Source organism: Juglans regia, chromosome 15 (genome assembly GCF_001411555.2).
Source record: "Juglans regia cultivar Chandler chromosome 15, Walnut 2.0, whole genome shotgun sequence".
Classification (NCBI taxonomy): Eukaryota; Viridiplantae; Streptophyta; class Magnoliopsida; order Fagales; family Juglandaceae; genus Juglans; species Juglans regia.
The window spans coordinates 12,584,079-12,598,027 of NC_049915.1; the positions used below are offsets into that span (position 1 = coordinate 12,584,079).

The window sequence follows — 13,949 nt, forward strand, 5'->3', positions numbered from 1 at the left end:
AGCCAACCTGTTCGAATGTATCGACATCTCAATTTTTAACGTTCGAATGGGGTTCTTTCACCTCTGAACGCTAAAATGGTTGTTTCACAAATAAGGGTTCGAACATTTTGGAATCCATTCGAACATGAACTTGCGAAACAAACCATGGTTGTGTCAACTCCAAATTAAGATGGAGTGACTCCATCATTTCTACGGCCAAACAGCGCGTGTGACGGCCGAAAAACACCAAAAAGGGTCAGATTGGATGATATTTGATCTTTTAACAAAGAGCGCCCACTTCATGCCCATCAAGAATACCGATTCCTTGGAGAGATTGGCAAGGATTTATGTGTCAGAGATTGTCAAACTGAATGGAGTACCAATGATGATTGTGTCAGACAAAGACCCTAGTTTCATGTCTCGGTTTTGGCAAAGTTTGCAGAGTTTCATGGGCAACAGTCTAAATTTCAGCAGTGCCTATCATCCTTAGACAGATGGATAGACCAAGAGGATGATTCACACTCTGGAAGACATGGTTAAGGCCTTTGTCCTGGAGCATCAAGGTAATTGGGAGACGTAGCTAGCTTTGGTAGACTTTGCTTACAACAAGTGTTTCCAGGCCACCATTCAGATGACACCCTATGAAGCTTTGTATGGCAAAAAGTGTAGATCCCTGTCATATTGTGACAAAGTTGGAAAAAATAAGGTGATTGGATCGGAAGTCCTGTAGGAGATAAAGGACCAAAACCTGGTGATCAGAGAAATAATGAAGATGGAGCAGAGTTGATAGAAGAGCTACGTCGACAACAAAAAAATGAATCTAGATTTCGAAGTCAGGGATTGAGTTCATGTCAAAGTATCTCCTATGAGAGGAGTGACCCGGTTTGGCGTTAAGGAAAAGTTGACTTCGAGATACGTGGGACCATACGAGATCTTGGGAAAAGTGAGAGCAGTTGTGTATCATCTGGGTTTACCAATTGAGTTCCATGGAATCCATAATGTATTCCATGTGTCCTCACTGAAAAAGAGTTTTGGGGATCAGAAACCAATAGTCGTAGACCCCGAGAGTATACCTCTGCAACCAAACCTAACCTATTCTGAAAAACCAATGCAAATTGTTGATTGGAAAGAGAAGGAATTGTGCAAACGCAAGGTTCCACTAGTCAAAGTACTTTGGTAGAATCATAATGTTCAGGACGCAATTTGGGAGAAATAAGTTGATATGAAAGCCAAGTACCCTTGTCTGTTTGGATCAATAATATAGTTTTGTTTTATCTATGATCAGGACTCAACCGATTTTTGTATTCACTTTTATACGAGGTTGCGTTGCATCAGTCAATCCTTGTACTTCATTTGTTTGGATATCAAATAAAGTATATGTTTTGTCTCAGATCTATTATAGACCCATGTTAGGTTGTGCTGTGAGTTTTGTTTTATGTCATTGACTTTATCTTTTGCAGTTTCCAAGGCATGCGAATGAAAGACCGCAAGGAAGTTGACACTTTCCTTGCATCGAGTGCGGGAGATGAGAGAAGAACACCGTAGGAGGCGACTCATCGAGCTTGATAGATAGACCACAATCTCGGTTGAATATCTAGAATTTTACGGTATAATGTTATATTTTGGTGAATAGTACCCGAAAGTGCCTTTTTATTTAATCGAAGTGCTTAAGAGTCAAATTTTGAAAAGCGAATTGTACCACTAGATTGATATGATTATTTAAGATTTTATAGTGCAATAATAATTTTTACAATTTTTTGGGTGAATAGTAACACATGGGATAGCGCCACATGGCACTCGATTCAAACAATTGTCAAATCGATATGTGAAAGGTCCAAATCTACTTAGAATTACTTGGATTATTTCATGGATGGAAAATTGGCACATTTCTAGCCACTCATTGGAATAGTAATAGGACACTTGGCACTTAGTGAGTTAAGTGTGATGGAATGGAGGCAATTCAAACCATGTGATCGTGCCACCTATGCAAACACTATTCCGACCACCCGAAACATGTTTTGATGAACCAAAGAGGATTTCAACTTTAGTGAAACCCCAAATAATTGGATTTCACTTGAAACCCTAAAACCCTCATGATGGTTGAAACCCTAAACCATGATTTCAACCTTATGTGGCTTAGTTTTTTTTTTATTAGTGTTTAATAGGGCTGTGCAAATGACCCGTAAACCCGATGGACCAGCTTGAAGTGGCTTGACCCGACCAGGATTTATCAGGTTATTATATGATCAGGTCTGTAACCCAACTAGTTAACGGGTTTATATGTTGATTTCAACCCGTCCATATATAAAACCATTCTTATCTTTAGCTCTCGAATCCTAACCGCCCAAAGTTTAAGGCTGCGGTTGGATGTTGAACTGAACTTAGCTGAGTTGAGTTCTTTATGAATAGTAGTGAGTTGAGTAGTAAAAAGAATTATGTGAGACCCATCTAAACTGAGTTTAAAGTTGTTTTGATGTTAAGATTAGTTTAGTACTTTATGAGAAATTGAAAAAGGTTGTGGGTCCCACATATAAAGATGTTTTAAGTTGAAAAAGGTTGTGAGTCCCATGTGTAAGAAAGTTTTGAGTTGAGATGAGTTTAGTAATTTGAGAGTTGAGTGTTTGGATGTTAGACTCATTTTAAAATTAGATTGAACTCAGCTCAACTTAGTTGAGTTCGATAAACAAACAAAGCCTAAAATGCAGATATCAGCTCTCTGTGTGTGTCTCTCTCTCTAACTCTCTCCTCAATTAATGAAGGAGAAGGTGACGAGGAAAGAAGTGGCGGCCTAGAGGAAGGCACCGTGGGCGATGACGTGGGCACAATTGTGGTGGGTAGCCAAGTAGGAGGCGATTGGGTAGGAAGCGGACTGTACAATGGACCTGAAAAGAGTAAGGGAGCCGAGACTCGTGGGATCAGTGTGCAAAGCCGCACCCACCTCTCTATACACACCCGGAAGCAAAGACTTGTTGGCCCTCTCCATGATCCCCACCAGATTCACAAGAATCAGAGTCCACATCTTCTCCTTAATCTCTTCCTCTCTTCTAGGTTAGCACTTACAACAACATGTTTGTTTCCTTCCACTATTCCTATATTGAGTTTGTGTTGTACTAGGATGTTTTCTACTTGTTTTTACGAGACGACTATGAGGAAGGAGTCAAGGTTGGGGCGCTTAGACAAGTGGCTTGGATTCAAAGGGGATGGGCCTTTCCGAGTAAGCAAGGCCGCACTTGGCACGTGTTCGATGGGTGGGGGTGTGCCGTGTGGATGGCATAATGTGGTGGGCTTGACTTTGAATCGAAACTTCTAGCAATTTATTTACATCAATGGCTGTAGTTGCTGTGACTAGATTTATGGGTACAAGGGTAGCAGAATCATCTAGATCCACAAGCAGAGACAACCAAAGAGAGAAGAGAGAGTGAGAGTGAGAGTTTGTAACACAGTTGCCGAGAACCACCCTAAAAGCAAGAGGAGCAGCGACGGGGAAGGAGCATCTCGAAGGGTTGGCGAGAAGAAGAAGAAAACCTAAGTCAAATGTTTTGTTTAAGAGAATATCTTCCCACAGGTACATCCAATCTATTCCAAACAACATCATCCAACTATGACCTACCACGTAGACCCCACATCCTCTCAACGGTGGATCACACTACAGAGGAAGAAAAAACTCTATCCCTCACTTTCGTCCTCCCTCCTTCCACCCCTCTCTCTCTCTCTCCCCCCTTCCAAACTTCGTTTACCATCCACCGAAACCTCCTCCCTCCCTCTTCTTTCCTTTTCCTCACTACAGTTTCTCTCTCCTAGTTTAACCCTAGAGACTGACTCACCACCAGATCTGTGAGCTTAATGTATTTTTTTTCTTACCATTTTTATTTTTTAGTTTTTAATTCACTCAGGTTTATCAAACCAATTAAAGTTGTTACACTCCTTCCATATATTGAAAAGATTCCGTATAGAATTTTTCAATTTTTCGCCCCACAATCTTAGCCATTTAAAACGGATTAAATCGGCCAATTCACTTCTCACTTTTTTATCTCTCAGATGCAAGATAGTTGCTATTGTTTTGATTTTGTTTCCTTAAGTTTCTCATGCTTCCTTCGATGCTTTCCCTCGTGTAAAAGATAAAGCCGGCTTTTCCTGTTGAGAAATATCTTTCCGACATTTATAACAAAAAAAAAGATGTTTTTTTTTGGGTTGTTTTCTTTCTCTAATCTTTTGTAATCTTGATGAATGCCAATGTTTGGTGAAGGTTGTATTCGGGGAAAATGTGTTTGGTTATTTTACCAGGGTGGGTTCAAGCAAATGTGTTAATTGTCAAGAAGGGCTTTCAGAAGCCTTTGTTATTTATCTATTAGCTGCAAAATCTAGCTGCTTCAAGAAAATTGAAAGGGTTGAAGCTCCGGGATTATATGGGTGGAAGAATTGTCTTGTAATTGCTGGGTGAGTGAGAAAGAAATGATGACCTTCAGAGGGATTATTTGGGTGGAAGAATTGTCTTGTACGCCGATGATACAGTCGTACGGCGTGCGGTGGTGGGGTGGGTGCAAATTGCAAAGGTATCGAAGGGTCTCTTTTCACATGAGGAAAACACATATACAGGTAAGAGAGAGTTTTACTTTTGAAATGCAGTGATGCAGTGTAGGAGTTTACTGTGAGAGAGTCTGATGTGTCAAAACATTATTAGCTGCTGTTAAACCCATAATGTAGGAATGTCTGTTCCAAAGAGGAACTCTTTGCTTAAAGTGGGGAACCGATTTTAAAGAAGGAAGCTTTGGTCAATCCATGTGTAGGGATCCGAATTGGGCTTGAGCCTTGTTACGTGTTGATGAAGGCCAGCAAAGGGCAATAGCTTCAGGTCATTTGGTCTTGGGTTCATCTTCAGATGCTTCCATTAAGTCCCCCTTTTCTATCATTTGGCTCCTATTCCACAATGCAAAACCTGGTCGGGTCATACGGGGCCGACCTAATTTTATTTTGATCCAGTCGGATCCTTACATGGAAGTGTTTCAGGTCAGGCCAGGTATAAACCCGACTGCTCCAGGTTGGATTGCAGGCCTAGTGTTTAATCACCTGAAACATGTTTTGATGAACTAAAAATGATTTCAACCTTAGTGAAACACCAAATAATTGGATTTCACTTGAAACCCTAAAACCCTCATGAAGGCCAAAACCTTAAACCATAATTTCAATCTTATGTGGCTTGGTTTTTTATTAGTGTTTAATTATTTGGATTAATCACTTCTACATATTATTAATTACTCAAATTTTCATTTATACACCCTTAACTAGGGGTGAATTCGGTTCAGTCTGGTTGGTTGTAGGAGGTTTTGCGGACCTGGTCCAGGGTTTTCTCACCTTGGACCAGACCGAATAGACATTGGGACCGGTCCAGTCCGGTCCCTTTCAGTCTGGTCTGGTCTCGGTCGGTCCATTTAGTCCCCCACAGTACCAAATGGGCCAATAGCCCAATCCTAAATCCTATAATTTTCAGCCCAACAATCATTTTAACTTTTAGGCCCAATAACATTTTATCCAGTTTTAAATCCAAAAATACCAAAAAGAACTTGAAAGGAAAATAAAAATAATTATAAAAAAATTGCCTATATACAATAAATTTGAATAAAATGATTTACTACAAAAGAATATAAATTTTCTATATCCATCCAAACAGCTGAAACAAGATTATCAATCATAGTAATAAAATTAAAAAAAATAGAGATGAAGAAATTTAAAACAATCCCTAATCAATAAAATCCCTAATAAGTAATAATTAATAAATAATCATCCAATTTATTCAAATTTCAAACTCCGAATAAAAAAAGAAAAAAAAAGTAAAGCCATATTTACATGATTACATCAATACACAGCTCTCACTGTATCAACCTCTCATATTTACATCAATACAAAACACAAATATATATAAACCAAAAAGTCATATTAATATAAATATAAAAACCATTAGTTAGACATTACTACATTAGTCATATTAAAGAAACAATGCATTGTAGTTTGCAATCTGCAACCCTACTCCATCACTGTAAAAGCACAGCTGCACAATCCCAACCTACTCCAAGTCTCCATCACTTAAGTCTTCAACGATTACGGTTTACCTATATATAAAAAAAGAGAGGCTAAAGCTCTTATGAACTTATGCACTTATGCATGTAAAAACTGGGCTATTATGAACTTATGGAAAAAATACATCCTTTTATTATTTATGGTTCTATACAAAATAAAAAAGTAAATAAGCCAACTTTTGTAATCTTTCGAAGTAAGGATGGGCCAATGCTTCCTTAACAGTCTAGAGGCAACATATTAATATTAGACAAAATTGCATCTAAGGGAAATTTGACATTAAACTACATTTCTTTTGCACTTCAATTTAATTCCCTATGACAACATAAGGACCAAAGACAGCCAAAGAGCCCTCTGCCTATGCATGATCACTTGATAAATGGTATGTGCTTTAAATTGGGTCAAACATTAATTGTGTCAAGCACTAAATTCTCCCAGATCTAAAGATGAAAGCATGACTTAAAAAGGCAATGCAAGCCATTAATTGCTATATAATGGTATGTGAATCTGTGATAATCAGATTCAAACAAGTCTAACAGAAAAATCTGCTTAAACAATCACCATTTCCTAATCAAGTTTCAGACCAGTCTTTATTTCTGCTACTAGTCAACAATTAATCATGATTAAAAAACTATAACCAACAATCTTCTCACCTCTTTAGTCTTTAATCAACATTGGGGGTAAGGTTGGTAGGCATTGAATTTGACGTCTCCACAGAATTGGCAAAGTCTCCAACAAGTTCTATCCATAAAAATTTAAAACAAAACAAGTTTTTTTTTTTTTTTTTTTAAGTAATCAAAGTGTATTAATAAAAGAATAGGCAAAGCCATGTATAGTACAAAGAATGCCATAACTACATAGGGACATTAGATACAAGGAAATCATGGAAGTCTTGTCCATTAAAATTAACGGATGAGGCCAAAGTACAAAGGGTTCTAAAAAAGAAAGCAATAAGTTCCTCCATTGATCTCTCTTTGTCCTCGAACGTCTGTTCGTAGCGCTCCTGCCATACGCACCACATGATGCATATAAGAATCATCTTTCATACAGCCTTACTCTGTTGATTTCCTCTTAGATCTCTCCAGCTAGCCAAAACTGCCACTACTGTCTCAGGCATTACCCAACCCAAGTCTAGTCTACTAAATACCTCATTCCATAACCCTTGAGCTACTTCATAGTGTAGTAGAAGATGGTTCGCAGATTCACCTCCATTCATACACATGCAACACCAATCTGTGATGATCACTATTCGTTTCTTCAAATTATCCGTTGTGAGGATCTTACACAAGGAAGTTGTCCACACAAAAAATACAGCTTTGAGAGGCGCCTTATGTCTCCGTCTCCAAATTCTTTTCCAAGGAAACTGAATTTTATCTTTTTGGCACATAAATTAATTAAAAAAACTATTTAAATTAGAAAAATTAAAATTAAGTAACTATTTAATGTGGATTATTTAATTAACTCATTAAAAAAATAATTAATGATAATTATATTTATGATGTTAAATGTTAATTGCTAATTTGTTACTAACTCAGAGTATGCCAATGTATTATAATTTATAGTTCTATGAATCTATGATAATTGTCAATATATTAAACTTAAGTTTTTACATTTTGTGTATGATTAATAAATCATTGTATTAGGTATATGATTAATAAATAATTGTATTATGTATATGTAGTTATAGTGGTATTAATACTATACTATTATACATATATTATGTTATAAGCCTATAACTCTTATAATATACTAATATATACTAATAATATATATTATACTATTATCGTGTTACTACTACATATAGTGTGTGTATATATATATTATAATGATATATCATATAGTGATACTAATACTATACATTATATAATAATACATTGATACATTGATACTAAATTATTACTAATATTATATACTATACTAATAGTGATATTAATACTACATAATAATATATGGTCATAGTCTCATAGAATAGTAGTGATATGGTCAATAGTCATAGACTCATAGTGATATTAATACTATATATAGACAGTAGACTTATAGTGATTTAGTTTAGTTATAATTATTTTTTTTTTGAGAGAAAACATACTTCATATTAAAATCTCAAGAGAGATAACTGTGAATACAATGAGGATAATCCTCTACATGAAATGAGTCCTCAGATAAATCTAGAGAACTTTTTGCCAAACAATGTGCCACTATGTTGGCTTGTCTAGGAACATGTCTAACTGACCAAGAGTTGTAAGTGCCTAAGAGTTTCTAAGTATCTTGATAAATGAAGCCCACTGTGCTCCAGTCTTCAGCTCCACTAGTCATGCCATGCACCACTAGTTTTGAGTCCCCTTCGAAGATGACATTTTTCCGACCAAGATCAATACCAAATTGTACTGCTCGCAAGGCTCTAAGGCTTCTCCCAAGAGTGGATTAGGAAAGGAATTACAAGGGCTTCTTAGAGTTGCTGTCACAAGACCCAGCCAATCTCTAATTGACACCCCTATACCCACCCTGCAATTAATCTTGTCAATGGCTGCGTCCCAGTTTAATTTGTAGAAATTGATTGGAGGCTTGCACCACCTAGCTGTCCCTTGGATCTGAGGAGAGGTCCTCTGCCGGTTCCTTTCTATCTGTTCCAAGTCAGTCATGCTAGAGGAGACCAGTTTTAAAATCTGTTGGGGGGAGGCGAATTTGGACTCAAAAATGAACTTGTTCCTTATGAACCAGATTTCCTTAGCTGTGAAAGCTAAACTAGTATGATCCTCTGGTGGGAGTGTGGAAAGGAGATTTGAAAGTAAATCATGAAAGGATGCCACCTCAGTTTTACTTTTCTGTATTCTCCTTGAGCTAATACTCCAAACATCTTGAGCAGCTTTACACATCCATAGAACATGAGATACGGTTTCTGGGTGAATTAAACATATGGAGCAGGGGCACATTGGTGAGTCAATGATCTTCCTTTTGTGCAAGTTAACTCTGGTGGGAAGGATTTCTTTAGCTGATCTCCAGAGAAATATTTTAATTTTGTTAGGCACTTTAAGCTTCCATAATCGATTCCAAAGGCCTCATGTTTGGAAGTGTCTGAAGCTTGTCCCTTACTGGTATCATTCATTGACACTTGAAGATGGTAAGCTGATTTAACTGTGAAGAGCCCGTTCTTAGTACACCTCCAAACTTGCTTATTATTGCTGTTACAAGGACTAACATGAATTCTGGAAATAATGGCAGCCTCTTCAGGAGTGAAAATATTTTGAACCAGATGTGTGTTCCATGAGTGGGTTTCTTGATCAATGAGAGAGTTAACAGTACCTTCGGGGCACAAAACTTTGGGTTGGGACTGAGACTTGTAAGATGTTGGGATAGGCAGCCATTTATCTGACCATATTTTCACTTTGTTCCCATTACCAATTTTCCAAATAAGGCCTTCATAGAGTAACTGTCTACCTGCTGTGATACTCTTCCACACAAAGAAGTCACCCCTTTTGACTCTAGCTGAGGAGAAATCTGTAGATGGAAAATATTTAGCTTTTAGAACTCGAGAGGCCAGTGATTGATCCTTAGTAATGATCCTCCACCCTTGCTTAGCTAGAAGAGCCTTATTGAAATCTTCAAAATCTCGAAACCCCAAACCCCCATCATGTTTTCCTTTTCCAAGACCTTTCCAATTAAGCCAATGCATCTTAGAATTCAGATTTTTGATACCCCACCAAAAGGATTGTATTAGTTTGTTAATGTTCTTCAGTATGCCTTTTGGAATTAGAAAAATGCCCATGCAGTAAGTAGGTATGGATTGAATGACTGACTTCAGCAAGACTTCTTTACCTGCTGGGGAAAGCAGGTTAGTTTTCCAGCTGCTCATCTGTGCTTTGATTCTGTCAAGGATTGGAAAGAAGGTTCTTGATTTACTCCTTCCTATGTAAGAGGGCAATCCCAAGTATCTTTCAAAAGGCCCCAAGGCTTTAATACCAGCAATAGATAGTATAGAGCTTTGGGTCTCTTGCCTTGTGTTTTTACTAAAAAAGATTGAATACTTCTCAAGGTTTAGCCTTTGTCCTGAAGCTGATTCATACAAGGAGATGATGTTATGAAGTCTAATCCATTCCTGCATCTGTGCTTTACAAAAAACCAGACTATCATCTGCAAAAAAGAGGTGGTTAACAGACAAAGAGCCTTTAGTAATCGGGAAGCCAGATATTAGTCCCTTTTGTTCAGATTGATTTAGTGCATAAGTGAGAACTTCTGAGCATAGAATGAACATGTATGGTGAGAGTGGATCTCCTTGTCGAATACCCCTCGATGGATTGAATGATGCCTGAGGTGAGCCATTGAGAAGAATAGAATAAGAGATAGTGCTGATGCATTGCATGACCAGCTCAATCCACTCCTTGGCAAATCCCATCCTTTGAAGTACCTGCTGTACAAAAGACCACTCTAGCCTATCATATGCCTTGCTCATATCTAGCTTGAGTGCCATGAAAGCTTCTTTGTGATTCTTTCTTCTGTTTTGCATTGAATGCATTAGTTCATATGCCATAATTGTGTTATCAGAGATTATCCTTCCTGGAACAAAGGCACTTTGATTGTATGAGATTAGAAGAGGCAGAATGGATTTGAGCCTATTTGCCATAACCTTTGCAATGATTTTGTAGAATACATTGCAAAGGCTTATGGGTCTATAATCTGAAACAAACAAAGGGATTTTCTTCTTGGGGATAAGGGTGATAAAAGTATGGTTGATTGATTGGAAATTTGACTTAGTATTAAGAAATTCTAGAGTAGCAGCAACCACATCCTCCCCAACAATATGCCAATGGTTTTGAAAGAAAATGGCAGGGAATCCATCTGGTCCCGAGGAGCCCAGAGGATTCATATGAAAAATGGCAAATTCAATTTCCTCTCTTGTGTAATCTTTTGTTAGGGAAGAATTCATCTCTTATGTGACTGTTGGTCTGAGATTCTCCAATAGAGAGTCAGGGCTTGTAGGGTTGGAGGTAGTAAAGAGATCTCTGAAAACTGATTGGAGTTCACATCCAATGTCATCCGGATTTGTCAAGTTCTGTCCCAGACCAGATTGGAGTTTTTGTACAAAATTTTTCTGTTTTCTAATCGATGCACATTTGTGGAAAAATTTGGTATTCCTATCACCATCCTTGAGCCATTATGTTTGGCTCTTTGCCTCCACTTAAGATCCAATGCCTCTAGAGACACATCCAATTCCTTCTGAACAATTCGAATCTGATCATTATCCATCCCAGAGTTGGAGGTTTGCAGGGATCTCAACAATTCAGTTTTGGTATTTAACTCTTGTTGATGAGAGTTTCTAATCAAGGTATACCACTCTCTCAATTGGAATCTGCATCTCTCAAGGCCCCTTCTAGTGACCTCTGCCTTGGACCCCGATTGTAATGAGCCTTGCCAAGCTCTTTTAATCACAAATTCACAATTCTCCTGCTTGGCCCACGAAGCTTCATATCTAAAAACTCTTTTGTTTCTGATGAAAGAGGGAATAAATGAGGAACTGGATATGAGAAGAGGGTTGTGATCAGAACAAATGGTTGGTAGGATGGAAACTGAATTAGAGTCAAATAGATCCTGCCATGCACTGTTTGCTAATCCTCTATCCAATCTTTCCTTTATGAAGCTAGGACCCTCACGGTTATTGCACCAGGTAAAAAGGGATCCCTCAAAGCCCATATCACCAAGTCCACAGTAGGCCAGGGTCTGTCTGAATGCTTCCATCTGATTAAAATGTCTGGGAGGGCCACCTCTCTTTTCACCATGGGAAGTAATCTCATTAAAGTCTCCCATGCACAACCAGAGAGTATCTGTGTTCACTTTTAATAGTCTTAGAAGGTTCCAGCTTTCTTTTCTTTTTGCAGTAATAGATTGACCATAAAAACCTATTATAATGAAAAATTTTCCATCATTTTCCATTTGAACTCTGAGAGATATATGGCTAAGGGAGTAGGATAACAAATTGGCAGATGTTTCTTGTTTCCAGAAAAAAGCTAGGCCACCACTTCGACCTATGCAATCCACTATGAAGCTGTAGTCAAAACCTAGCTTATTTCTAATGAACTCCATTTTTTCTCTTTTACATTTTGTTTCTATTAAAAAGATCAAAGATGGGGACTTAAGTCTCACCAAAAGGTGGAGTTCTCTAACTATTCGAGGGTTCCCAAGCCCTCGGCAGTTCCAACTTAAGGTGATCATGGGGATGGGCAGTGTTGTTGAACAGCCACTGCCAAAGTTTGTTTGAGTCTTTTTGAAGATCTCGTGGGTTTAACGGTAGAGCCATTGATTCTTTTCTTCCTTTTGGTGATTGCATTTCTTGCATATGGGTTGGACAAGCTTGACACAGCATTCAAAACTGTCTTACCTCGTGCTCTTCTTTTCCAGTTTGATAAAAATGGAGACTTTGTTTGTAGCTTTTGGTTTAAAGGAGAGTATAGGAGAGAAGGACCTACTTGGTAAGTATCTGCTACGAGGGTCATATTGGTGTCCATACACAATGAGTCTGACTGCCTGCTGGAAAATGAGATCCTGACACCTCCAACTGGTGACCCCTCAAGACAAGTTGGGGTAGTTGTTTTTTTTAACTGTTGGCAACTGACACTGTCCTTATTTGACAAAAGGTCTTCATCTACCCTGTTCTTTTCCAATGCATATTTCGGATGCACAGGATCACACGTGTCTATTGGTGAGAATTCAGTTGACTTTTGAGATAAATTATTCCTGCCAAAATCAAATTCTTGATCATTGGAGTTGGCCTGTCGACAATTGCCTGAGTTCTTTCCCTCTGGACTGTTAGAGTTTTGTAGTGATTTGGCTTTTGAGGTGGATCAGCTCTAAGCCAGGGGCCATATTGAGGTGGTGACTCAGTATGCGTGCTACCATCTGAGAAATGTCTTGAACATCTATGCTGTGAGTGCAAAACTATCCCACAGTAGTAACAGAATGAAGGTAGTCTTTCGTATTTGAAAGGTATCCAGGAGCGAGCATCGCCTACATTAATAACACAACCTCTTGTCAAAGGTTTAGAGAGGTTAATCATCACCTTCACACGTAAGACTCCCCCCCAGGATCTTCCTTTTTCATCAACATCCACCATGATGACCTTGCCTGCACTTGTCCCGAGCTTCTCACCTGTTCTTTTGTTCATTGCAGCAAAAGGGAGATCATGGAGTTGGAGCCAAAAAGGTTCCAGAGAAAAGTCGAGATCTTTTAAGGCTAAACTGCCTTTGCATTCCTGAATACAAATTAGATTTCTATCAAAGGACCAAGGACGACTAGTTAACACCTTGGTTCTCACGATGGGGTTGTGAAATTTGAGGAGGAACTTGTTTCTTCCTAAATCTTTGAAAGTAATCACATCTTCACCATTCCATAGTCTAGTCATAGTTGCTTTGAAGGCTCCTTTGTTCACTTCTCTGTCTGCAGCTACCAGTGCAACAAGGCATGAGTTGCTAATATCTTGAGAAAACGTAATTTCCTCTTCCGTTAGGTAGTATTCTTGTTGTTCCTCTTCCGTAAGTTTGAGGCCCTTACAAAGATGAGAAATCTCCTCCTCCATGAGTGAAAGATCAACTGAGGCAAAACCAACCTCTATGTATCGATGAGATACCAGAGACAGAACTCTATGTTCCTAGGAAGCATAGAGAGAAAACCCCATCTGCTCAAGAGAGGGGACCCTTTTGGTGTGATATATTCTAGTTATAATTATATTGATGATATTAATTATTACTTTGTTACTAACTTAGAGTATGTTAATGTATTATGATAGTTCTAAGTTAATGCATAATGTGCCATATACAACTTTTTACATTTTGTATATGAAGCAATAAGCATAAATAATTTAATTATCCATACTATTATAAATTTATAAATTATACGTATATTATAATTTA

General features: G+C 38.1%; 1 protein-coding gene across 1 annotated transcript; it reads right to left on the reverse strand.

Moving 5' to 3' along the window:
* Positions 1–12,736: 12,736 nt before the first annotated feature.
* Positions 12,737–13,615, reverse strand: LOC118344688. The gene has a single exon (XM_035685796.1). The coding sequence runs from the start codon at positions 13,613–13,615 to the stop codon at positions 12,737–12,739; it is 879 nt and encodes a 292-aa protein (XP_035541689.1).
* Between the last annotated feature and the right edge of the window lie 334 nt (positions 13,616–13,949).

Coding starts and splice junctions, on each gene's coding strand:
- LOC118344688 (XM_035685796.1), bottom strand. CDS start 13,615: ATGGAGGAGGAGATTTCTCATCTTTGTAAGGGCCTCAAACTTACGGAA.